At 38.6% G+C, this 27772-nt stretch overlaps 1 protein-coding gene across 2 annotated transcripts; it reads left to right on the forward strand.

The window, feature by feature from the left end:
* fbxo30 (F-box protein 30) lies at window positions 1–27772 on the forward strand. Of its 2 annotated transcripts, XM_012963041.3 has the most exons (4): window positions 55–140; window positions 9758–9850; window positions 21263–23378; window positions 25201–25832. In XM_012963041.3, the coding sequence occupies exons 2-4, from the start codon at window positions 9795–9797 to the stop codon at window positions 25402–25404; spliced, it is 2376 nt and encodes a 791-aa protein (XP_012818495.1). In that variant the 5' UTR covers window positions 55–140; window positions 9758–9794; the 3' UTR covers window positions 25405–25832.

The raw sequence follows: 27772 nt of genomic DNA on the forward strand, positions 1-27772 counted from the left end.
CCGGGGTTCGGAAGCACTTGGATACATCACGGAGGCTCGGCCACGTTAAAGCTGTGGGTTTTTTTGGCAGTAGCAGTCAAGGAAAGTGGAGGCCACGGTCGTCTCAGCAGCTGTACCCCAAGCGGCAGCGAGTCGCTGAGGTGAGAAGTGCAGGGCCGCCGCTGCAGGGATTTTCTTGTCCTTTGGTAACCCCAAGAGTGATGCAAAGCAAAATGTTCAGTCATCTTTTAGGCCTGCGATTATGAATGTCTGGGGTATAGGCAGGCTTCTTCAACCTGCTGCCGAAGTGCTGCTATCAGAGTCTGTAGGCATGTAGGGACTTGTAGTTTAATTCAGTCTGGAGAAGTCACAGGGTAAAGTTTACTGTGAACTGGAAAACTTACATTAAGGCTTTTCTACATACAAAAAGTAGTTTCATTCTAATGGAAATTGGTCGGGGTGCAGCTCCTAGTAAGCCCGGGGGTGACCGTGGGCCAACAAGTATATAGCCAGAGTAGTTATACTGTTAGCCATTACAGTCTTCAGCTGATAACTCCTCAACTATTTCTCATGTTAAACTGCAGTAGAAAAGAACTGTATTCTAACCCACTGCTTTGCCATTATTTATAGCGCACTGTTTGTCCTATGGCCCCATAGGTTGGGTCTCTATGTCGTGGTTCCTGGCAACATTTATAAATACCTGAAGTTACAATAATCAGGAATGTTTTGTAGCCCTGTACTTATAAATCAACTTTTATTCACTGGGTGGTCTATATCTAGCCCCCCCTTAAGAGATGAGGTGTGTTTTTTGCCTGAGGTCTAGGCCTTACTATTCCGCCTAAATCCTCTCCCTGTAGTCTGAGTTGAAATGTCAAAAATCTTGAAAAGTACCAGGAGACTTTGAAACTTGCATTTCAGTGGCTGTAACATATGATTAAACCAAATAGCAGTAAATGTCCTACTATACAGAAGCTGGATGAATGTGTTGTTTGGAAAGCAGTGAATAATGATGTGTTGTGTCATTCTCAGAGCTTCAGGCCTGTAATATTGCACAATAAACAAGGATATGGAACCTGCAGTTCTCTAGGCAGTGATGAACTATATATAACCTACTATAATGGGAGCAATCAGAGGACCACGGCTTCAGTATTCTTGCTACAGTCAAGGCTGATTTGTATTGTCTTTTTTATTAATGTGATCTTTCTAAGTGCAGTTGTTTCTGCCCCGCATGCAGCTTATGAAGGCTAAGGCAGTTAAATATAAATGTATTTCCTCTGAGCCTAAAGAACAATAACACATTATTACTGTGTTTCATAACAGCATGTTGTGCTCAGTAACTGTTTCCATGAAAGGCTGAAGTGATAATGGACATTGTTTCTGCTATATCTGATATATCCAGCCAATTACTGTAACAAACAGCTACACAATTTATGTAAAAAATTGGAATGATTATATTTAATATTTAAACCATGAATCTTAGGTGAATGGCCTATAGAAGAACCAAGACATTCCTCATAAGAGACCATAACAGCATAAAACTAAAATGCCTTTAATGCAAGAACACAATAGTCTCGTTTTCTAAAACAGCATTTATTCTAGGAATTATATATATTTTTAAATATTTCTTGGCCAAATCACAGATGTATTATTGAAAGCTCTCTACAGTGAGAATTACATCTACTTTGAGCAAGATTTTCAACACAATATAACTCAAGAACAAGTTCTACCTGTACAAAGATAGCTTTATACTATTTCCTGTGTAGGAATTACTGCTATTACTAATTTTTTAAAAGTACAACACTATCTACACTATACAGGTATGGGATCCCTTATCCGGAAACCCGCTATCCAGAAAGTTCTGAATTATGTAAAGTCCATCTCCCATAGACTCCATTATAAGCAAATAATTATAATTTTTAAAAATGATTTCCCTTTTCTCTGTAATAATAAAACAGTACCTTGTACTTGATTCCAACAAAGATATAATTAATCCTTATTGGAGGCAAAACAATTCTATTGGGTTTATTCAATATTTACATGATTTTTAGAAGACTTAAGGTATGGAGATTCAAATTACGGAAAGATCCCTTATCCAGGAAAACCCCAGGTCCTGAGCATTCTGGATAACAGGTCCCATACCTGTACAACAAATACATGAAATGAAATTGAAAGTATAAAGCTGCAAAATATGATTTGCTGTAGGGTCAGACTTGACCCACCAGTTCTTTTTAAACACAATATTCTGCTATTTTCTATGTATCTATATTGAACTGGTGAGCATTGGCAACTACTTTCTCTGTCTCTATAAGTGGAACTGGTGGGCAGTGCCATCTGCCTGTCTCAGTACAGAGAGAATGTGCAAAATGGCTAGATATATGAGACTGTTTGGCTTTGTGCTCATTGCTTTGCAGGATTCAGAGGTAGAGTGCTAATATTTCTAAACATTTCTAACATTTGTAAATCAGACATTTAAGGAATACTGTCAATATGAAATGACTAACATATTTGTTTCATTTACTTATGATGTGTAGTGTAGCATAATGTCTGTAATGATTGGATCTGCTCATGCTGTCCAATCGCAGTCATAGTCTCAAGGAGTTGCAATGCAAAGCAATAATTGATCTCTAGTTTAACTTTTATTACATTGAATAATGGCCTGTTCTTAGCAAGTTTTCAACTAGATTTTTTTTTTTATAGTTTTTGAATGATAGGTTCATTCTTTTGCCTCTTTTCAACTTTCTAATGACCTCGGCTGCCAACAAACTATTTTATTGTTATCTTATATTATTCTTTCTATTCAGGCCCGCCCCTATTCATTTTCCAGTCTCTCATTCATATCACTGCCTGGTTGCTTGGGTCCAATTTAACCTAGCAACCAGGCAGTGACATGAAATTCCAGACTGAAGAGCTGCTGAACAAAAAGTGTAACACAAAAATAAAACATGAAGACCAATTGCCTATTGTTTCAGAATATCACTGTCTGCATAACACTAAAAGTTTAGTTAAAAATGAACTACCCCTTTTAATCTGATTTTCATAGTTTTGTCTGATGCTGCTATTGGATTTGTTAAACCAAATGAATTTGTAATCAAATCCAAAATATTAGAGGGTAAAGTTATGTGTTTTATCAGAAAGGGATATATAGGATACTGATTCTGATTTGTTATAGGTTCTAGGTGCTGAAAAATATTTAATCTGTATCCTCCTTTTAGGCCCTTTGCAGAAAAAAGGCAGATGGATCTCGGCCTTCATAGAGTAATGCTGGCCACGTATGCCGGATTTCTTGATAACTGTCTCATAGGACGGTCAGCCTGTATGGCCAAAGCCTCTTGATCTGGCCATAATTGGTGGCTCTCGGAGGGAGATCTTGCCCTGTGGAAAACCAGAGGCTGAGAATCAGTCCCTATGCTGGGTCCGCCTTCTTTCTTGCCTGCACCTGGAACCATTGCATCAGCTGGGTGCAGGCATATGTGGTGGATATCAGCTCTAAAATGCAAACTCTGGTGTTTCAGATTTGTGGTCATTTACTGGTAGGAGTTGGATAAGCAAAATGTAATTACTATTTAAAGCTTTTAAATAAAAAAAAAAAAAAAGTATGTAATGTACATAAAAGTAGACACATTGTCTAGTGATAGTGATGTGTGTATCGGCTTAAACTCGGCCCAAACCCTACCTGACCTGGCTAGTCCTCTCTATTTATAGACCTGTGCCTGACCCACCCATCAATTACCTCACAAAAGGGGCAGGCGCACACCTTTAAATCAGAGCTCCGGAAGCCGGCAGTGTAAGGTTGCGGGCTGGGATAGCAGGCAGAATTGCTCAAACGGAACCTGCAAAATGTTGTGCCAAGGATGGCCCAAACCCTCCCGACCCGCAGGTAAACCCATTGGTATTGGGCCACCTTCTCATCGCTAAAACACTGCCTGCTTTAATTTAAGGGGATTTCACATGCAAGAAAACTGCTTTTTAAGACTGTTACTGTGAACAGCTTTATAGACTTCAGTGGGGTTGATGTAAGTGGAACAAGGCCAAATAACCTTTTCCAACGAATCATTAGATATCCTGTACTTGTCGCCTGTTTGAAAGTAAATACCTTATTGGTTGCTATGGATTATTGGACCAGGTGCAAACCTTGTGACATTTATTATATTACTCCAGCTGTATTAATATACATCTGACTAGTGTATTAAAAATAATTAGTATGAACAAGGTCTGTTTATATTGTGATAGTCTTAATTTTTTGGGGGGGTTATTTGGATACTTGTTTATTCTTTAATTTAACCTTTGTAGAATAAGGCCATAATCTTATGTATTGAAACTCTTAAATAGGTTTAATAAGAATCCAATAGCATAAAGGTCTAAAATGTTGCCTGTATTGTGTATGCCTATGGGCTAATAACTTTCATTTATTTCACCTGGCTATACAGTGTGCTATGGGGTTCTATATAAAGGGGACCCATAAAAACATAAAAATCTATATTATACAAGTCCCAAATTAAATATGAAACCCAAATTCCTTTTTAATTAACATATCCATACCCATTATAAAAGCATTTACAAATCCCAGCTGTAAATCAAATATTGCCTGTCCCACCTCTATTCCTTAGGCATTGATGCATAGCAGACAATTACTTTCACTTTACATTCAGCATTTCCTAGATGTCACCGCACTTCTCACATTCCCCCTCTCTCTCCCAAACATTTGATTGTGTAGCTTGTCCATGGCATGTGCATCAGGTCCCCCATTTTTTCACATAAACAGGATTTTGGCATAATGTAAAGCTTGCCTTAATAACAGTGTCCTCAAAATGGCACCTACCTGCTTGCTGTGATTGTGTGACTGAAGGAAACAAAATTTTAACATTTTTATTTAGTATAAATGAAGTTTATATTGCACAGTAGAAATACAATGTGGAATTATTTCTTAAGGTGACAAGTCCCCTTTAGCACTATGGGCTCCATTTACTAAAGTTCTTAATTTTTCATTTTCACGAATTGTGTTTTTTTGCACTAAAAATTGTGGATTTTTACTAATTACAATAAAACTCCAAAAAAAAAATTGTTGAGCAAAAAACCATGGGAAAATAGAAAACTACACCATCTTAAAGTCAGTGGGAGATATCCTTGGCAATCTTTATTTTAGAGATTTTCAGATTTTTTTTTTTTGTTCTGCATTAAAATTTGTGGTGGTTTTATAAAACCACTAAAAACAGTATGTTTATAAATCTGCCCCTATATTTTTGACTCTTTGGCAGCTAAGGGTTCTCTAGTAAGTACCTGGCACCTTATCTTGGTTTATATTTATTGAGCAGGTTCAGCCCTTTGTTTGCATTGATACTTGTGAATATTGAGGAATTCATTCTCCAACATATTCCATGCTGTTTCTTTAGGTGTAAAATTATAAGAAATTGGACCAAATAAAATCGAATAGCTCTTTAAGCAGAGCTGTTCCAGTGTTATATGATCTTGGTTATGGAGGCACGTGTGACATTTCTACTCTCCATTGGAATGCTGTGGTACACATGCACTTAATAATATTTCTTGTGACTAAAAGCAGTACACCGAAATACCATTTTGATGCGCATGAGCACTCTGCAAAGTGTGTGAGGAAAAAGAAAAGCTGGCATTAAAGCAGTATCTGGATTGTTTACATTTCTCTGCACTACTAGTTCTGACTCCTTATACACTGTAACAGATGCCTGTGCATTAACAAACACGGAGCACAGCTGACCCTTTTAAGTGTCAGAAAGGCATTAACAAACTAACTTTTCAACTACTGAATATGTGTTATGGAAAGTTGGAAGAAGGACCACTTTACGCTCTGTTGATTCCCTGCAGTGCTTTGCGCATGTGAGTGGGACATTGCGACATCTCTGTTGTACAGGGCTGTAATCAGGCTGTCTCTTAAATTCTGTTCTAAACTTTCCTGGAAGAGACCTGTTTATTTTATTTGAAGATTATCACAGTGACAGAAGCTATTCAGGTTTATGTCTGCAGGATTATTCCCCTAGCCCTGTTTACCTCATACTTGCAGTTGCCACATGATGGCTGTTGCTGGCTTAACCTAGTCAAGCGTTCGTATTGGCTTCTATAACTCATATTAAATCATATGTATAAAAGACACATATCTTGTTTACAAAGTTATTATTGTATTATTGTTTTATATGAATAAACAGGAATTTATGTTTCTGTTTATTTGCAGCTATTCTCTACTCCACATTACAGTTGTATGGGTATTTAGATGGCCCAGTAACCTGTGCCAATTGCAAATTTACTTTTATTCTCCTAAAACTGCCTCGTAACTGTCTGATTTTGCAGATTGAGAATGATGATTGTACTGATGTGTGAAGTATGCCTGTAGCTGTTTGCCCATTTATATTCATGGCACATTCTGAAATAGAAGCCACCATAGAGCGCCTTGGTGACTGATTATGGACTCCTAGCATTATATGGCATTCCCCCGTTTTTTTTTTTTTGTTTTTTAATTCCCCTGTCTATGTTACATGTGGGCTTGGCAGTGAGTATTTAACGCAAGTAGGGCTGATGTCGTTCAGGGCCCTCCCAATAGGCCACTGAATTCAGAAATTGGACCATTGCAGGACTCTACCTGTCCTTTTTTAGCAACTGAATTGTTTACAGATTGTCTTTTGTTATAATAAAAAAAAATATAGCGGGAGAATACGTGGTTACTAAACAGGAAAAAGTATTGCAGAAGCTTCATGTCATGATAAAACATAAAACAAGCCTGTAATTGTATTGCTTTTTAATTATCCTTTAATCTTGTCTGGCATACTTACATTGATTTAGTATCTTGGCCTGATTTATTAATTTTTTTTAATTTCTGTTGCATTTCTGGATATGGCAGTTGCCACATTGACAGCTAGAATTTTGTTTTACATTTATAAGCCAAGAGAAGAAACAATTAGTTTAGCTTCTTGCAGCAGGAATGGTCTAGGATACCATGCTTAGTATGTAATCTGGGCTTTTGGTCTGACATCTGTCAAATTATGTCACTCAGTCATTCTGTGAACAGCTCTTTATGGAACAATTTAATGGCATAGTAGAGCAGGAAGTCATTGAGCTACAGGAGATGGTATTTAGAGTATATTTTTGGGACAAGCAAAAACCTTGCTGTCGAGGGCAGTCTGTTTTCGTAGCAGTGGAGTTGTACATTCTGTGTAGTGTTGCCAACATTATTTCTAAAAGTTCACCATATGGGTTATTTAAAAGGTACACTGATATTTTCTTGCTTGTTTGGGTTTATTATGTGGGAATATCTATCCTAGACTAAATTTTGTGATATGCCACTTACCTTTTGGAAAAAATTAATCAACGACGTGCTACCTAAGCAAAAACTATTCTATATCTCTAGAGGCTGCCCAACCAAGTTCAATGCAGTGTGGGACACCTGGTTAAATGCACAATCTGTATAACTCTGCCAGGCTCGCCAAAGCTCTATATACTCTCTCCTTCTTTCCTCTTTTCTTCTTTCCTTCTAAATTTTCTTTTTTTTTTTTTTTTTTTTTTTTTTTTAAAAATGTTAAAACCTTAAATAAAAACTTATAAAAAAAAATTTTTTGTGATATGCCCCACAATTTTGTGATATGCCCCATGTGGGAAGCTGATTTAGGGATTTTATTCTGATGCCAATGACAAGACTGTGATGTGTGGAGTATAGGCCTCACTTGCTATCATCTGTTAGAATATCATTGTTATTGTCCTAGCAAAATATTATCACGCTGCCTTTGGAGAACTGTAAAAGAAATTTTAGTTCATGGGAAATCTTACTGTTAAATTGACATTCTTTCCTTAAATTCTCTCAAAGACTTGCACTGAGGAGTAGCACAAATATCTGTACTGGTTTTGAGAAAACCCTAGGAGGTTGCCCCTGCTGTGGAGAAGTAATATTATGGCACAATTAGCTGATCAAAGAACCACTGGTTTCTAGGTGACTGCCCCTTCTGGCTTCTTGTGGGGAGATAATAACCCAATAAGAGAGCTGTGGGAGGTAATGAAATGTGGGCTGTCAGACCGAAAGGCTGTGAATCATGTTATTGTGCCAGAATGCAGGGGAAGGTTTTTAGGTGGAACCAATCATTCCCATTTGTTTTTATGGCAATCACTTGAAAGCTCTGGGAATTAATGGGGTGGTTTTGGTGCACCATGTTTAAGCCACTTAAAAACGCAGCAGTTAAAAAGTCCAAAATCTCCCTGTGTTTGATAAAAGTCCAGGCTGACTTTATATGAATCAGTGAAAGAATGGTTTTCAGGCTGCATTTGCAGACCACATTTAAATAAATTTTGTATAAAGTGCTTGGGTTAGCAAGAGTTAAAACAAGCCAGCATTACTCTCAATAAGAAACCTTATTTATTAATACAAGTATGGGGTCTATTATCTGGAACCCTGTTACCCAAAAAGGTCAGAATTATAGGAAGGCCATTTATGCAAATAATTCTAAATTTTTTCTGTTTAATAATAAAACAGTGCCTTGTACTTGATGGTAACTAAGCCCAGCAGCCGATCAGCAGAACAATGGGAAGGGAGCAAGCTAGCAGCTCCAAGTAGGTATCGGAATAGCACTCAATAGTAAGGAATCCAAGTCCGGCTTGGGACTCCTCCAGTCACATGGGAGTAGGAGAATCAATAGGTTATCTGAAAGCAGTTCTAATGTGTAGAGCTGGCTCCTTCTGAAAACTCAGAAATCTCCTTTACAGCCATAAATCTGAGAAATAAGTCCCAGCAATAGCTTAATGCTTCTATTAGGGTGAAGACAAACAATGCGATTAGTGGCCGCAACTTTTTCTTGGAAGCACTTCTTGCAAGAGCATTGCCTTTGCTTTAACCCAGTGCCAGCACTTCCTACAAAATTCAGCCATGCATCACATTTCACTGGCAGAGCAATGTGCCATTTATAAGGCAGGTCACGCCCCTGTAGCTGACTGACAGTGGGAGATTCCACCTGCTGACTGATCCAGCTGTTCCTGCACTGAGTCAGTTCATTTATTAGTTCTCTGGTAACTGCTGTAAGGAGCTGTCACATTAATGGAACATGGCCTATGGTTATAATGCTTTGTGAGACCAAAGCTTTGTGGCTTGCCTTGTCTTTTGGATTGTAAGTTCTAATGAGCAGGGCCTACTTTAACTGCTGTACTGCTCTTCTGTACTAGCATTTTTATGTCCCCTCTATCTTTTGATATATGTCAATGTAGGTAAGTTATAGGGAAACCCCCCTTCCATTTGACAAGCTTGTTCAGTTTGTCTTCTGTAAATAGTGCATGAACAATATCTGGACTGCAAAAAAGAAAAATTTTTTTCTTTACATCACATTATTCCCAAGATTGGTTGTAAACATCTGACTCACAGGGACCATTTCTACACACCCCCACCCATTTAACCCCTTTATTAATATTCATAATTTGTATTAATTAACATAAATAACATTAATACAAATATGCAGGATCATGATAAATCCTTCTGATGAACTGTTAGTGAGCAATAACACAAAAACCAGTAATAATACAATAAATAAATAGATTTATTTATCTTTGTATGACTATAGTTACAAATCAGGGGGGCCCACAAACTTTGGTACCTTCAGGTTCCCAATAAGAACTTTGTACATTGGGCAATAGCTGTCCTTTTGCTTGTCTCCAACCTTAGATTTGATTGATATATCAAAGCACATGTATATTGCAAATCATCATAAAATCAGTTATAGAAAACTTCTATGCTACACCCCTCTTTCATCTTGCTCCATGTTGATTTTGGGACTTAAAGTCCCTCTTTTTTCCAGAAAATATGTGCGTGACCCATAATGGGAGACAGAAAGGATTTTAAGTCCCAGAATCCATCAGTTCAACATGGAACAAGGTGAGGTGGGGATTGAAAGACTGTAATCCTAAATGTGGGTGGGGAAATGGTCCCTGCAAGAAAGAGGTAGACTGTTATGGTTTCCACTCAATCTGAGGAATCAGGTTTGTCCGAGTGAAAACAGTTTCCACGCTTTCCTATTGCCCAACCTTTTATCTTGTATCTTTTCATCCCTGCCTTAAATGTATATTCTCAAGATACCACTTAAAACCCATGTTGGATATTCATTATTTAACTTTTAGTACAGGACATTCATTTACTTTTTTATTTTTTTGTACAGCTGACAGTTTTCAGATTTTATGAGGAATTTAAGTGAGGATATTATGTTATGTTATTTTTTTTATTCCTTTAAGAATTAGCAGCATCCTGAGCTAATCTCATTGAAGAAAAGAATTATATTCATCACAGTGCCCTTTGAAAACAACATTATGTGTGTTTTTATATGATGCAGCTGGTACAGTGCCCAGAATAAGTAATTCATGGTAACTTTGCCTTTTATGGTTTCTTCATGCTCTCGTAGTAGATTTTTTTTCCCTTTTAGCTGCCAAGAGCACAGCAGTGTGCTCATATAGAGCCACTGCAGTGTGGAGAGTAATGTAGGTAGATATGCAAGTCCCTATGTGCGGGAGGGTCTGCACAAGGACCTACTTTATGTATGCAGTGACTCTAAAGCAGTTAAAAACAAAAAGGCATTTAAAAAGTAAAAAGGCAGTATACGAGGAATTGCCGGGGTTACTCAGTGTGTATCTTGTTGCATGTATGTGATCCTGGAGCAGCAGTTCCATGCAGCATTTACTTATGAGAGATGTAGGTGGGTTTTCCTCTTGGAATCTGAATTGCGGAATCTAAGAGGGGAACTGGCAGCACTGAGGGCAGCTGCAACAATGGGGGAGAACAGGACAGTCACTGAGCAACTACTGGCAGGGGCCGGTGTAGTGGGGGGGTGGAGAAGGGACAGTGGAGGTTAATGAGAGAGACAATTTTGTAACAATCAAGAGGGGAAGTAGGGGATTAGGGGATGGAAGGGTAGGGGGGCTGGTCCACAGTTTGTACATACCAACAGATTTGCCATTTTAGGTGAAGATGCTGGGGAAGACAGCTCTGAGCTGGCATGTATGGAGCAGGCTAAATCCCAGAGTACACTGGGAGCCAGCACCTCTAATACAGGTGGGGGGAGTAGTGGTAGGAAGGGAAGGCAGGCTATAGTTGTAGGAGATTCAATTATTAGAAAGGTGGATAGGGTAATTTGTTGCAATCTTCTCAGAGATATTACCTGTGCCACGAGCAACGTTAAGGCAGCTGGAGCTCAGGGAAATTAATGTGTGGCTGAGAGACTGGTGCAGGGAGGAGGGCTTTGGGTTTCTGGAGAAATGGGCTGATCTTTCAATCGGCTACAGGCTCTTTGCCAGGGATGGGCTGCACCTCAGTAACAGTTGCTTTGGGGGAGAAGATGGCTAGAGTAGATTTTAAACAAAGTGGGGGGGTGGGTGCAGTGAGTAATTTGGTGGTAGATAGGATAGATCAGTGCTGTCCAACTGGCGGCCCGCAATCCCCCTCTGTGTGGCCCCCCACCTGTCTGTCTGCTTTGATGGCTTACCTTTGTGTAAGCTTTAAATGGCATCAGTACTGCCCCCCTGTATTGTTTAAAAATGTAATCCCCTGCATTGTTCACCCCCTGCAGTGTTCACACCTCAGGCTCAGACTGTAATCACCTTCATTCTTCAACTGTTCACACCTCAGACTGTAGGAGCAGTAGAAACCCATAAATAAACCCTACACACTATAAAAAGAACATATACTGTGGTGGTACAGCAATTAAAAAGTTTTCTAATATATAGTTATTGTGCAGACTGTAGGAGCAGTTCCAGCATTGTGTCACTGTAGGCTGCCTGTGTGTGCCATACTCTGCCTGCCGTATGCTGCCTGTGTGTGCCATACACACAGGCAGCATAGGGCAGGCAGAGTATGGCACACACAGGCAGGGTAGGACAGGTAGAGTATGGCACACAAAGGATGGGTAGGGAAGGCAGAGTATGGCAGGTTTTTGCTGTACTACCACCATTAATATGGCTATGGTCATGCGATAACATGGGTGTTGTTTCAAGTGGGTGTGGTTTTAAAAAGAGGAGTGGTCTAAACTAGCTTCCATTATCGGCCCTCCACCACGGAGGCCGGATTCCCTCGGTTTCCGTCCCTCGGTACCACAGACGTTGGACAGCACTGGGATAGATGACTTAGTGGGCAGAGTAGGAGAAAATGGGGGAGGAGACTTGCTTCGGGATACTGATAATGACAGGGAGGACCATAAGTTGTTTATGCAAAATTTTTGTGCTGATGCCGCTATTAAGTGTATGTTTTCTAATGCAAGGAGTCTGACTGGTAAAATGGGAGAGCTGGAGGTGCTGGCGTTGGAGTGGAAATATGATGTGATTGGCATTGCTGAAAAGTGGTTGAATGAGTCACATGACGGGGCAGTTAATATTGGAGGCTATACGTTGTTTCGGAGGATTGGAGGCAATAGAAAAGGATTAGGGGTCCGTCTGTTCGTTAAGCAGGAATTAAAAGCAAATATTAAAGCACATGTAAAGCTTAAATTTGCATACAATGTTGTTTGAGCTGAGCTCAGGAGAGGAGGTTAGGGCTGTGACACACAGGGAGTTTAGTCGCCGCGCCCCAAATCTCCCTTGTCACAGGCAGCTATTATCGCCGGAGGGATGGCATACACGGAGCCGCGATTTGCGGAAGTTGCCTTTGTTTTGCCTCTGTTTCTCATACTCGCTTGGATTGGAAGAAGGTTAATGTCATTCCTGTACTTAAATAGGGAGTAAGATCTCAGCTTGGCAATTATAGGCCAGTAAGTTTGACATCCATGGTGGGCAAGTTATTTGAAGACTTGTTAAGGGATCACATACAAAATTATGTACTGGAGAATGGCATTATGAGCAGTAATCAGCATGGCTTTAGGTCATATCAGACCAGTTTAATTGCTTTTTATGATGACGTTAGTAAGAAGCTGGACAGTGGGGGTGCAGTAGATGTGATCTGTTTGGATCAGGTACAGAGGGTGGTTGTTAATGGTACATTCTTTACTTGGAGTAAGGTTTTTAGTGGGGTCCCTCAGGGTTCTGGACAGGGTCCACTTTGTTTAACTTGTTCATAAATGACTTAGGGGATGTTATTAAAAGTAATGTATCAGTGTTTTCAGATGACACAAAACTCTACAGCCCAGTCAGTTCTATCTTGCAGCAGCATCTTGACAAACTGGCAATCTGGGCGTCTTAAGTGGCAGATGAGATTTAATGTGGATAAATGTAGATGTTAGTCAGGTTATATATAGGCATTAAGGTTGAACTCGATAGACATATGTCTTTTTTCAACCTAACTTACTATGTAAAGCAAAATAAACCTGTATTCCATACCTCCCAATAGCACTGTTTTCTTTAGGACAGTTCCAAATTGCAAACCCTAGGATGGGGTGAGTGTATTTAGTTGATTGGATGTTGGGAATCTTGGGATCCAATACATAGAAGCACCTGGTGTTTATGTATGCCTGGTACTGAACCCTCTGTGAACCAGTGTGGAATTAATTAGTTATATAATACTGAGAAGTTACAGGTTACTTGCATGCGCTGCTAGATAAAGAATGGTGTGCCAGCATTGTAAAAGTCATTGCTGCTGAGAAAAAACAGGTGCTATTCTGTCTGCTGTTCTAATAGAATTAGTTTAATGTTCAGAGGAAAATACTGAGGATGCACAAAACACATCAATTTTTGGATTCAGCAGAATACCAAGTCGTTTACAAATGATTTTTCCAGATATAGAACAGAACACAAACTCTTAATATTCCTATTAATATTTAAGCTAAAATGAAGAAGCAGTCGGCCTGGCAGTCCATAGACTTGACAAAGTCTGCACTTGGCCATATATGTAGTGCCATTCTTTCATTACCCCCTTGGATGACCAACACACCTGATCCCTAGTCGCCGAATCCTGCATGCATGGTGGCCTTACATCACTTAAGGTCCCCATACACGTTAAGATTCGCTCGCTTGGCGAGTTCGCCAAGCGAGCGGATCTTCACCCAATATCCCCACCTACGGGTGGGCGATATCGGGGAGTGTGTAGGCTAATTTGATCGTTTGGCGGTAATGGGGCAGTCGGTTCGGGAACCACATCAACAAGCTGATTTCAGGCCAGATATCGGTCGGGCAGGCCCCTCGTTTCTGCCGCTACACAGGCCGTTAAGCTGCTGAATCGGTCCAAGGAACCGATATCGGCAGCTACAATCGGCCTGTGTATGGGGACCTTTAGGTGTCTTGTATTCAAGCACAGCAAGGACACTGTCTGTGTGGGTTTTGAGTATTCTCTCTGGGTTGTTATACTTTTCTCTGCAGTCCAGAAACATACAAACATACAAAAGGGTAACTATGCAGTTAATATATAAATGCATGGTTCTTGTGATAATAGCACATATCACTAGCAGATATCCATAAGGAGATTGCATATCAGCCAGGAGTGGGTGGGTACATTGACATTCCTACATTTGTTAGATATTAAGCTTTAGGACAGTCCAAAGTAAACATGGGAGTAATCAAATAAATTACTGTAAAACAAGACTTGATTTTATATGCATACAAATTGGTAATCTTGAAAATTATAAAAAAAAAAAAAATATATATATATATATATATATATATATATATATGTACAAAAATGCTGATGCACACCAGGAAAATTTAATCAAAAAAAGATACTTATTTTATTTAATCTAAATAAAATAAGTATCTTTTTTTGATTAAATTTTCCTGGTGTGCTTCAGCATTTATTACATATTTACATTGTTTATCTGATTTGCACCCAGGTTGTAATCCCTATAAGTGTGTGCCTCAGCCTATATATATATATATATATATCTCAAAAAAAGACCAGCAACACCGAGTTATATTCCAAAAACAATCAATTGTGTATTAAAAACGCATGTCATGTCACGCCAACGTCACGTGTTTTTTTATATATATATAAATGTACATGCAAAAATAGAAAGGTTTATTACGCGACGTTTCGGTCTCGCACAGAAACCCTGGAGATGAAGGTATTCTGTGTGCGACTGAAATGTAGAGTAATAAATCTTTCTGTTTTTGCATTTACATTTTGCTCACAATTCTTTAAATCCTAAGAGTGCTGTCCTTGTTCCAGTATAATATAATATAGAGAGAGATAGATGAGGGCTCCCATACCCTATACCGTATGCTGGGTATTAATTGTATAAAATTGAATTAATAAAAATTAATAAAGCATTTTTAATGTCAAATATTTTGCATACTTTATAACAGGTATAATGTAGCCTTAAAAAGAACATACAGCTACATTTCTGAATTATTGAGGATCTTATTAGGTTAAAGAGCTTTGAGGAAACCCTAATGTTGGCAGCAGGCTTAGCATTCGAAGTTTATGCGTTGTCACTGTGCAAGTTGCATGATGAAACCTGAGATTAAAAATGGTGCTGTGTCCTTACGTAAACTCTCGGGGTCCTGTCCTGATAACACTTGAGTCACATCTTGTGCAACTGTGTTCCTAAGTGCACTAAATCCCATCCACCAACTGGGAAGAATAAATAACCAGCTAATAGAGTTCATTAGTTTATGAGAGCACAATGATTTATACTGTGCTGGTAAAGAACACCCCATAGGTCCCCAAGGTTCTGCTTGGTTTACGGATGGAATTCTAGATAATCACTTTGCATCACAGCCAGACATACCTTGCCTTTAGGGTAAAGGAAGGTTAATATCTCACTGCTTTTAAAGGAGAATTAAACACTAAAAAGGAATATGAAAATGACATGATCTATATACTAAACTTACTGCACAATTCTAAAACTGGAGTGATCCAGGCCTTCAGATTTGTGCACAGAAGCTAAGCTTAAAGGTCATCGTAACTCGTCAAGCAGAAAATAAGATTTGCCTGTCATATAACCATGATGCCATAGAGCGGATTATTAAATTTTTCTGCACTGGTGTCTTCACTGCCATGTCATGTGAAATGTGAATTAATTACTAATTGGCCCTATATTGGTTGGTCTCTAAGCTCAGTAACTGACAGCAGCACAGAGCATGGGCAATGAATCAACAGAAGAGAAGATGATGGGGCTACTGGGGGAACAAATCTTCACAGCTAAAGGGCTGTGGTTGCCTTGGGCTGGTACAGAACCCCAAAACATAATGTGAAGTCATACTATGATACTTTTTTTTTTTTTTTAAGCTTTAGTTTGCCTTTAATGCCAGTTACTGATTTAACTATGAGAATAAAAGTTAAGGCGGCCTAGATAGATACCCAGGTAGGTAAAATGTATTGTGCTTATTAACAATAGAAAAAAATCAATCTGACCTTGAGCAAGAGACTATAAAAGGTTGTATAAAAATGAAATAGTATTATAACTTGATGATAGAATACTTTTAAATACCAGTGTGAGATCTGTTTTCCAGAACACTGTAGTTAACTCATGGTTAAAACTCCTGGGTGGGGGTTCTGTTTATCTGTTTACCTTTAATGTGATAGGAAAGCATCCCGTGACACCATGGTGTACCTACAGGCCACCTACCCCTGGACTTGTTCATGAATATTGCTTGCTACCCTACTTGCAAATAAGATTGTGTTGCAGTGTCTCCTGTCAGCCCTGTGGTAGGGCTTGGCCTGGATACAGTCACACTCCCTGCCACCAGTATAGTTGAACCAGTGTGTGCTACATTCAGTGTCCCTGCAGGCCAAGCAGACACAAGAATCCAAGATGCACACCTTTTCTAGAGGATGTGTTCTTCAGAAATTGTAATGTTTCCAAATATAAGCCCCCCCCCCCCATCCCCATCTTATTGGTTGGCTTGGCCACAACATATGCTCAGTCACTGATTTGGACACTACTTTCCTTGCTACTAGTCAAATATATATGATGGTTCAGGTCTGGGTCCTGTGGGCTTGAATATGGTATAAATTCTTGTTATGGGGCACACTGTAGTGATGATTATCAACCCATGACTAACCTATCCCACCCGCTTCCAACCTGAACCCAAGCCAATGTGGACAATTACTTATTTACCAGCTCCTGACCCACTCATCTCTGACAACAGTGGAGGGGACAGGGCTGGCAAGAATATAAATTAAATACCCCAGTGGGGTTAAGAGCATAGGGGGGCCCAAAAAGTAAAAAGGCACCCAAGCCAGCGCACTGTTTAATGTGCAAACAGTAGACTAACATAACCTTTAATATAATATTGTAGGATTTTTGTTATACCTGTGTACCAAAAGATTTGTATTTTACCCATTCCAGGGTAATCTGACTGAAATTCCTCTAGAACTTTTCAACTGGTCAAGAATTGGATGGAGATCCGTAACACTCATGCATGAGTTGGCAAAAAACAACTAATTTTATTTATTTTAATCCCTCTGAAATTGCTGCTCTGTGACCTGACAAATATAATGGCTTCATAGTTACATAGGGTTGAAAAAAGACCAGAGTCCATCAAGTTCAACCCATCCAAGTAAACCCAGCAAACACAACCCACACCTACCAATCTATATACTCACATAAACTATATATACAACCACTAATACTAACTGTAGATATTAGTATCACAATAGCCTTGGATATTCTGATTGTTCAAGAACTCATCCAGGCCCCTCTTAAAGGCATTAACAGAATCTGCCATTACCACATCACTAGGATGGGCATTCCCCAACCTCACTGCCCTCACCGTGAAAAACCACCTACGCTGCTTCAAATGGAAGCTCCGTTCCTCTAATCTATAGGGGTGACCTCTGGTGCGTTGATTGTTTTTATGGGAAAAAAAGAACACCCCCTATCTGCCTATAATCCCCTCTAATGTACTTGTACAGAGTAATCATGTCCCCTCGCAAGCGCCTCTTTTCCAGAGAAAACAACCCCAACCTCGACAGTCTAACCTCATAGTTTAAATCTTCCATCCCCTTAACCAGTTTAGTTGCAGTCTCTGCACTCTCTCCAGCTCATTAATATCCTTCTTAAGGACTGGAGCCCAAAACTGCACTGCATACTCAAGGTGAGGCCTTACCAGGGACCTATAAAGGGGCAAAATTATGTTATCATCCCTTGAGTCACTGCCCTTTTTTTATACAAGAAAGCACTTTATTTGCTTTAGTAGCCACAGAATGACTGCCTTGAATTAGACAACTTGTTATCTACTAAAACCCCTAGATCCTTCTCATTTAAGGATACCCCCAACACACTACCATTCAGTAGATAGTTCGCGTTTATATTATTTCTACCAAAGTGCATAACTTTGCACTTATCAACACTGAACCTCATTTTCCAGTTTGCTGCCCAGTTTTCTAATTTTTTCAAATCACTCTGCAAAGCATTCTGCACTGCTTTGAGAAATACTATGGCATCTGTAGGAGTCAGGGGTTGGGGACCATGATACATAAGCAATAGATCAAATAAGCTGCACCTGCGAAATGTTAAGCCTCAATTACTGCATTTCTGGAAATAACGTATTATTTCTCTATTTTTAAAGGTTGGTCTTCTCCTACTAGTGTGTGTCTGATTTAATCAAATTATGTAGTGCATATTTTAAAAGCAAAGTATTACTGGGATACCTTTTTTCTTTTGCCTCTGATAGGAAGGGGAGACCTAAAAAGATTTTGGTTTGAGGTACAGCTCAAGAGTTTTTACTAGTTCTAGAATCAATATTGAGATAATATAAGAGGTAGACATTTAGTTTAATAAGATTTATTCTGGAGGAGTGGTTTCATACCCCTCTTTTAAAGATGTATAACCTGTATCACACTATTCATTGAAGGAGCTCTAAAGGGGCCCAGATCCTGCATGTGTGTATGGAAAAAACATTACAGTATATGAGCAGCAGTTTCCCTTTAAAATGATGTTTAACTGTCCTTTGTGAAGTAGTTTTTCATTCTAGCTAAGGCTATTTGACATTTATTTCCTTGTGTGTCTGCTCTAGCTTGTTTTATTGCGCCATTGAAAAGCAGCTGTTCAGCTAAATCACACATTCCCAGCTCATTTGTTAGCAGTGTTGGGCTGTTTATACATTTGTTTTTGTTTCTAATGCTTTGACTATGCACTGTACAAAGGGCAGCACATACCATAATCCTCTACATCTAGCTTGGTTAAATATAGTATCACACACAACTTAAATTCTCATTTGGACCATTATACAGTTATCCAATATCACATCTGTAATAACATATATTCCTCTATATAGTTTTTCATTAACCATAGGGAAGAGTTACTTACTCATTTTTTTTTTTCTCCATCTGTTACATTTTTTTTTCCAATTTTCTTAGTGTCAAGATACACAGTGCTACTACTAGCAGCTACTGGTCATGGCTACTAAAATAGACAATGCTGAATATTTAGTGATAACTGTCTCTACATGTGTTTTAGCAGAGGTAATTCTCAGTATTATCTATGGCAGGGTATTTTCTGGCTTTTAGTAGCCATGACAAATAGCTGCTACTAAGTAGCTTTGTAGCAGCTTACTGTTGCAATTATTCCCTGCAACTTTTTAAAAAGTTGCTGCGAGTAATCTGCGCATTGAAATTGCAACCGCGATTTGTCCCAGCGAAGCAAGTATAACCTATGGGCTAAAAGATGCCGCGATTAGTTGGTGTGACCTCGTTAATTAAAAGTCGTGGCGACTAATTGCCCCGTGTGTCTTCGCCCTTACTGCTTTACCAGCTCAGTTATAATCTATAGTAAAATTTGTTTAAAAATTCAACTTATTGATTCTAAAACATTTTCACAAAGCATTGAATAGCAAGTTAAAAAAAAACATTACAGGTATGGGACCTGTTATCCAGAATGCTGGGGGGTTTTGATTTAAGAACTCTTTCTATAATTTAAATCTTCATACCTTAAGTCTGGTAAAAAATGATCTAAACATGAAATTAACCCAATAGGATTTTTTTGCCTTCGGTAAGGATTAATTTTATATCTTAGGTGGGATCAAGTACAAAGTACTGTTTTATTACAGGGAAAAGGGTAATTATTTTTAAAAATTGCAATATTGTGATTAAAATGGAGTCTATCAACTGCTGTAATTCAAAGCTTTCTGGATACATGTACTCTTAAAGTTACCAATGGCAGCTTATTGACACCCCTGGTAAAAGTGCTGCCAGGCCCCATGACAGAAATGTGACTGTCCAAAAATCAGTAATTATAGCAACCTCTACTAAGGGCATGAAATAGTAATGTTACAAATGGTGGATAATAAAGGGAGATAATATATAGGGAGGAGTGGTAAAAATTCTTGCGAGTATGGGAAGTAAGCCCAAACTGGAAGTGAGGTTTGGGGTGGCATTGGGTGGTATTTTGCTGTAAGGTTTTAGTAGCCTTCTTCATATGTAAAGAGGATGTCTCTTCTATGGCCACTGCCAGTACCTTCAACCATAGTGAACTGGTGACAATGGGAATGGATTGATACCCAAAGTGGGGTTGCTTTTGCTGGTACTAATAGCCTCCTAATCATATGACTACAGTTGGTCTCTTCATTTCAATAAGTAGTGATTGGTAAGTTTCTCTAGCATGGGTAGAGAGGGGCAGTCACTGGAAATTTATAGCAGGTTTGTTTTATATAACATTTTTCAACTTTATTTCTTTATTTTCAATTTAAACACATGAATTATATATATATATATATATATAATATATATATATATATATATATATATATATATATATATATATATATATATATATATATATATATATATATATATATATATAAAATGTGTGTCTTTGCTATGCATTTGTCACAATCACTGCAATATGCTTGCATGTTGAGGCCTGGAGGGTGACTGCAATGGCTTTTAGGGTTGCTTAGTCATGATAGATATAGCAAGAATGGAGATGTTTGCAGTATGTCCGTTGCCATAGCATAGATTGTTTTGTATGAAGCAGCTGTTCCCTTCCTGTAACCCTCTCAACTGTATATTCTGGGAGAGATGTTGCACACCATCTAGTCATCTGATGGGTAATATTTACCACTCCTGGAAATCCTTGGATAACTCTGATTACACTATGAAAACACATTGTATTTAAAGGGAAAATAACCACAAAGTAGAGTATTACTACTAAACTTTTACTAAAACTTTTTATATAGATTTTAATTGTTTTTTAGGATTAAACTTACCTTGTGTTAAATGATGTTTGTAGCCATATCGTGTCCATATAATATCCCAGTTAATTTACTGCCAGCAGCTAGTGTGTGGCTATATGTATTCATATATGTATATAGTGGGAGATAACTATGTGTTTAACAATTTTTTCTAATTCTTACGTGTTTACAATGTGCTATTTATAATGGATTGCTATAGCAATGTGGTTAATATGTATTTCATGTATTTTATTTTTTTTTGTTATAGACCCAGCCTTACCATGGATGAAAAACCTCAACATTCTCATTGTGTCAACTGTGTCAGCCGACGTTGTATGATCAGGCCTGACAATGGAGTTTCCTGTGATTTAATTGGGTGTCCGCATGTTTGTGGGGCAGTCTTTCATTCCTGTAAGGCTGATGAACATCGGATTTTGTGCCCCCTTGAAAGAGTGCCTTGCTTAAATAATGGCTTTGGATGCCCTTTTATTGTGACCCGTAACAAGCTAGCAGAGCATTTGCAAATATGTCCTGCAAGTGTAGTATGCTGCACTATGGAATGGAATAGATGGCCAGTAAGTTATGCTGACCGCAAATCTTATGAAAACCTGAGTAAAGATGTTGATGAAGTAGAGCAGCTGGATATGGCCTTAGCACTCCAAGATCAACGGATGCTTCTGGAATCCCTTAAAGTGGCAACTATGATGCCAAAAGCAACCGAAAAGCTTGGGTCGCTAGAACAAATTTCTGTTGAATCTGTTAGCTGTGATAAGCCGACTGCAAATGGAATTGCAAATGGGTTTGCTAATGAAATCACAAATGGAATTGCTAGCGAACTTGCAAATGGCATGGCTAATGAAATTACAAATGGAATTGCTAGTGAAATTGCAAATGGAATTGCACATGGCATTTCTGATGATGACGATTCATACAGTGCACTATATCAAGCTACTGTAGAGACCACTAAAAGTTTAGCAGCAGCACTGGATATTCTTAATAATGCCACAAGAGACATTGCCATGCTGAATGGAAGGTTACGAGAGGCAAGCTGCGAGATGAACAGAAATTTTCAGTTGTCTGAACAGAGTTGCATAGGTAATTATGGCAACAAAGATCAGGAATATGAAGAGGAAGAAAATATTGAAGCTGTGGGTGGCATTGCCTGCAGCTCCGTAAAACATGTGCATCAGAATGGTTCAAGTGATTTCTACCCTGGGTCAAACGGCAGTTATGATCTAGTTAATGAAGATGTTCAAGTAAGTAATCCAACCCTTTTGTGCAATGGCTTTCACAATCAAAATCCAGGAGATGTGCACACTTTTCAGTCTAGGCAAAATGGTGATTGTGATTTAGAAATGGATTCTGAGGAGGTCTTGCTTAATCCAAATAAACCCTTGTCTGCTGTAGTACAAGAATCGGATATGGTGAATGGTGTTAAGCTTGAGGGCACTGAAAAAGATCAAAGGCTGGATGGAAAAGAGGAGCAAGGACTGAGGAATGTAGCTGTTTTTGGTAGACGTCCTTTTCTTGTTGATGCTCACTGGTTTAAAGCTAAAATGGAAGACAAAGCGGTTGATACAGCAGATTTGGACCTTAAGGAAGATCCCATGGGTCTTAATGGAATTGACCTTATTACAGCTGCTTTGCTTTTTTGCTTAGGGGATTCACCTGGGGGAAGAGGCATTTCAGACAGTCGTAATGTTGATGGCTATCGTGTTGATTTTGGAACACAGACTTTTTCTTTTCCTTCTGCAATACTTGCTACAAATACAATGGTTGGCGATATTGCCTCAGCTTCTGCATGTGATCATGCAAATCCACAGCTTTCTAACCCCAGTCCTTTTCAGACACTTGGTCTGGATTTGGTGCTGGAATGTGTTGCAAGGTACCAAACTAAACAGAGATCTATGTTTACATTTTTATGTGGGCAACTATTTAGAAGAGATGAATTTTCTTCTCATTTCAAAAATGTTCACGGCGATATTCATGCTGGTCTCAATGGTTGGATAGAGCAAAGATGTCCTTTGGCGTATTATGGATGCACATATTCCCAACGCAGATTTTGTCCTTCAACACAAGGGTCAAAGATTATTCACGATCGACATTTAAGATCATTTGGAGTTCAGCCTCATTTATCTAGTTTATTTGAAAATGCAAGGAGTTATTCAGTAGGACTGTCACTTGATCATTTTAGTAGTTTACCATACGAGGTTCTCCAGCACATTGCAGGATTCCTCGATGGCTTTAGTTTATGCCAATTTTCTAGAGTATCTAAACTTATGAGGGATGTTTGTGCCAGTTTGCTTCAAGCCCGTGGAATGGTTGTTCTTTTGTGGGAAAAGAGACAGTACCCTTCTGGAAGTTCTTGGCAAATCAAAGAAAAGGTTAGTCCTTATCACTTTCATGCACTTTGTATAATATTTTATATACAGTTCCAAACAATGTAAGAATTAATACTCTGCTGTTTTGGCTTGCATAATTCATTTACTTTTAGCACAATTAGAATTTTGTTTTAATTGGATACTCATCCTGGATAAGAATGGTTTCTAGTAGGTCAGTAACACCAGTAAGCAAAAGTGTTCTAAACAATGTTAAACAGTTTTCAGTCATTCTGTACTTTCTAGAAGTCAGGATTGTATAGGTAATTACAGTTGTAGTATAAAACGATTTGAATCTGTCCCATATGCCATAGGCCTTAATTAGTAAGGCTCATAGTTCCTCACCTTGAGGCACAATTTTGAAGCATGGTTTAGGTTAGTAATTGAGTAGAAAGTAAGACACAGAGCAGCTCTTAGTGATGCACAATTTAGACAAACAATGGAAGCTATTGTCTTATTTAGTGAGACAAAAACTACAAAATAACACCGGTTCTATTTCATGCCCTATTCTGTGTAACATAAGCACATTGGATTTAGAGTTACCTTAATGGAAAAAATAGAGGATAAACACAACTCTTGTTAAATCTTTACCTTAAATGTAAAGAAGTGTAAAGGTGGCCATACACGGGCCGACTATAGCTGCCGATATCGGTCCCTTGGACCGATTCGGCAGCTAATCGGCCCGTGTATGGGCAGGGCAGAGCGGCCTGGCCGACCGATATCTGGCCTGAAATTGGCCAGATCTCGATCGGCCAGGTTAGAAAATCCGGTCGGATCGGGGACCGCATCGGCCCCAGGGCCAAACGATCGGATTATTTTTTTTTTTTACCTAAATGCTCCCCGATATCGCCCACCCGTAGGTGGGGATATCGGGGGAAGATCCGCTCGCTTGGCGACATCGCCAAGCGAGCGGATCTGCTCGTGTATGGCCACCTTAAATAGTAACAGGTGGGTGAATGAGAAAAAACGGGCCTAAATAGAAAGACCAGTATATGGAATTAAGAAAAAAATCTGTAGTCTGTGCTTTCTAGTATATAAGTTATGTTAAAGGGGTTGTTCACCTTTGAATTTACTTTTTAGTATGATATTAGAGAGTGCTATTCTGAGACAATCTGTGGTTGGTTTTCATTTTTAATTATCTGCTATTTTTGAATCATTTAGCTTTTTGTTCTACAGCTCATCAGTTTGGAATTTGAGCAGCTATCTCGTTACTAGGGTACAATTTAGTCTAGCAACCAGGCAGTGGTTTGAAAAAGGGACAGGAATATGAATAAAAGAAGGGCGTAAATTGAAAGATAGGTAATAAAAAGTAACAATAAAACTGGAAGCTCACAGAGCGATTCTTTTTTGGATGCTGGGGGTCAGCACCCCATTTGAAAGCTGGAAAGGGTCTGAAGAGGAAGGCAAATAATTCAAAAACTTGACAAAGTGAAAAGTTATAAGAGTAGGCCATTTAGTAACATCTAAATGTTAATCTGAAGTTGAACCACCCGTTTAACCTTAACTTATCCTCCATCAGAAATATGCAAATTATGTCAGACATTAGCATTTTTGCCCAAATTGAGTAATAGTCATTTCTTGTGTATGATCTGTGATTGCTAGTTGATTGATTCAGGTCAAAGTTACACAGCTAAAGGAAAGGTGAACTCACTGCTAACATTTGGTACCCCCCAGTGACTTCAACTTTCTCTTTCCCTTTAAGACAGAAAATGCTGTTAGAGGATTACCCTATTAGAATACACGAGATGTCATTGGTGAAGAGAAAATAGCAAGTTTACTCTCTTTCTCTCAGATCTTTTTATTGAACTCTTTGCTCTCTTTTTTGCAGGTTTGGAGATTCAGCACGGCTTTCTGCACTGTGAGGGAATGGAAATTTGCTGATATTGTGAGCATGGCTGATCATTTGAAGAAGTGCAGCTACAATACTGTAGAGAAAAGAGAAGAGGCTGTTCCTCTTCCATGCATGTGTGTGACTCGAGAACTCACTAAAGATGGCCGATCACTTCGTTCTGTCTTGAAACCTGTCCTTTAATTATCCCAAAAAGGGAGAACACCGTCTGCACAAACACTCAAGCACCGATTTTAACCTCTATACAGTATAGTTTGTGACACTTTAATATTAAACTCAAATCCACTCTCACTGTGTATATAACAATGGTTTTGGAAGTGATGTTTATTTTTATATAAAAAAGTAAAGTGTTTTAGTTGGAAGTTTAAGAAATGCCTTAATTCTTGCGGGACAGTTGAATCGGCTGGATACTGACCATCTCATCGGACTTTTACAAATTTTCCCTGATCAACAGGTTAGCAGTTTGCTGGCCCACTAGTGCCGTTACTCTAAAAAATGTAAGGAAGTGTTCAAAGAACAATACAAAAACTTCATAGTCACATCTCCGACCAAAAACAGTGAAAAGAATGTAGTGGGTTTCCGCAGTTAAATGAAATGAATGCAGGTAAACTTGCACAAGGCCAGACCTCTAGAAATATTCCGTCCAGTTACTGAGTCGTAAGACTGGCTTTTCACCAAAACAGTACGGATAAAATTGCTGGGGGATCTGGGTTCTGTAATGGTGCCATTTGTCTCTGTTTATCTTTTGTCGTATTCATCATATGCACTTAAATTTAAGCAGTTATACAGTGAAAGTAAGCATACTCAACATTAGCACTTTATATCGATTTGTATCGAGGCTCGGGATGCTTTCTACTGCAGTAGGGAACAATATGAAGTTTGATCATGCTGAGCTGATATTCACTATAATAGTATTTCCCTTAGAAAATGTGTTGCAGTGTGTCTGTACAAGTTTTTTTGCACTCCCAACATATTTACTTGCAGAAGAACTCATTCAATAAAAAGTATGCAGAGTCTTCAGTTTTAACCTTCATTCAGTATGGCTTTGTTTTACATATTTTAAATTACACTTTTCTCTTTTATTAAAGGCTCTTTTTAAAAGTAAAAAAAAAAATTGGAAATCATTTTAAAATATATTTTTCCATTTTGTTTTGCTTTAAAATATATTTTTTGCATAGCAAATTTCGAGTCTACTTCCAGCCTGGCAGTGACCATGTCTTCCATGAAATGCTTGAGTGCCTTTCAGGCAGAAAATGCTGACTTGCCATCTAAGCAATGCTGCCTTCCGTGCATGGCAGGGGCATCCAACCTGCGGCCCAGCAGCTGTTGCAACTCTATAACTTTCATAATCCCTTAGCAGTCGGCAGCTGGGAAGCCTTATGTCGGATGTCCCTGGTGTAAAGCGATTCAACCTGAAATATTTTCTATATTGTGATCCCTTGTCTCAATACTCCAATGCACAAATCCCTAAATTAACAAGCATAGATCAGTGAACCCACAGCATGTTTTATTGCAGTTACAGATGTGTTATAAATCATCTTTTTTTGTGTGTGTGGGGGGTGGGAGATGTTGATAGGGAACAGTTTACAAGAATGTGCAGTGTAAGTGATAATGAGCTATGTTACTGTAATTGTGCTTTTGGTTTGTAGCATCATGAAATGTTTTCAGTTAATGGGTAAGTACTCCCCTTAAAGCACTTTGCATATGCAGTATTTAATGCCATTGCGATGAATGTAATCCAGTTGGAACTATGGCTGTTGGTGCCTTGCTATGTGCTGTGCATTGCAACTGAAAGCTGCTACAACTTGATAAAATGCCCAGTGGCAAGGTGGGTGAAACAAGAGCCATCATCACTTATGTGTTACTTCTGGCTTTCTACCAGCAATGCTGAGTAAAAGCTCCCAGGTGATTCAAAGAACAAGTTTGAAGTATTTGCGTATATCTAATAAAACATTCTCTTTATCACCGCAGCTGTTAGAATTTAATATATATATTTTTTTTTTGTATTTAATAAAGTAACTATTTAAAGTAACTAAATTATTGCCAACTTGGTAACTGCAACATTTTATGCACTACATTCCTCCATTAGATACGTATTCCCCCTGACCCTCGCCCACCCCCTGAAAGCATTCTAATATCAATTATAGGTTTTTTTGTTGTGGGGAACATTACATGGAGAATTAATTTGTGATAAGGAACAAACTACTCCCAGTATTCTATATCAGCTCTGGCTGGGATTTGTTGTTGAACTGCTGCAGGGTTCAGATATAATATCCTTCTACCTTATGGGCTCTCTTTCATGTAACTTGGATAAAATAGACTGGTGTATCTTTGAACCACTCCTCCCAGCCATATCTGTAGTCTGATGACAATACATTGTCAAGCATGTTGCATATATTGTGATAAATTATCTAATAAAGCATTTTTTGTTTTAATTTAAAATTTGAGAAAGATCAAACTTATTTGATTCTGTTACTTAATATCACTGTTGTATTCAAAATACTTTATTTTCTACTATATATCTGTGTCTAATAAACTCTAATAAACATCT

Source organism: Xenopus tropicalis, chromosome 5, assembly GCF_000004195.4.
Source record: "Xenopus tropicalis strain Nigerian chromosome 5, UCB_Xtro_10.0, whole genome shotgun sequence".
NCBI classification, from domain to species: domain Eukaryota; kingdom Metazoa; phylum Chordata; class Amphibia; order Anura; family Pipidae; genus Xenopus; species Xenopus tropicalis.

What these genes read in the sequence shown, in the direction of transcription:
- fbxo30 (XM_012963041.3), top strand. Translation starts at nt 9,795, where the DNA reads ATGGGAGACAGAAAGGATTTTAAGTCCCAGAATCCATCAGTTCAACAT. An exon ending in TCAGTTCAACATGGAACAAG is followed by an intron (nt 9,851 to 21,262) that starts GTGAGGTGGGGA and finishes TTTTTGTTATAG; the next exon opens with ACCCAGCCTTACCATGGATG. An exon ending in CTTGGCAAATCAAAGAAAAG is followed by an intron (nt 23,379 to 25,200) that starts GTTAGTCCTTAT and finishes TCTTTTTTGCAG; the next exon opens with GTTTGGAGATTCAGCACGGC.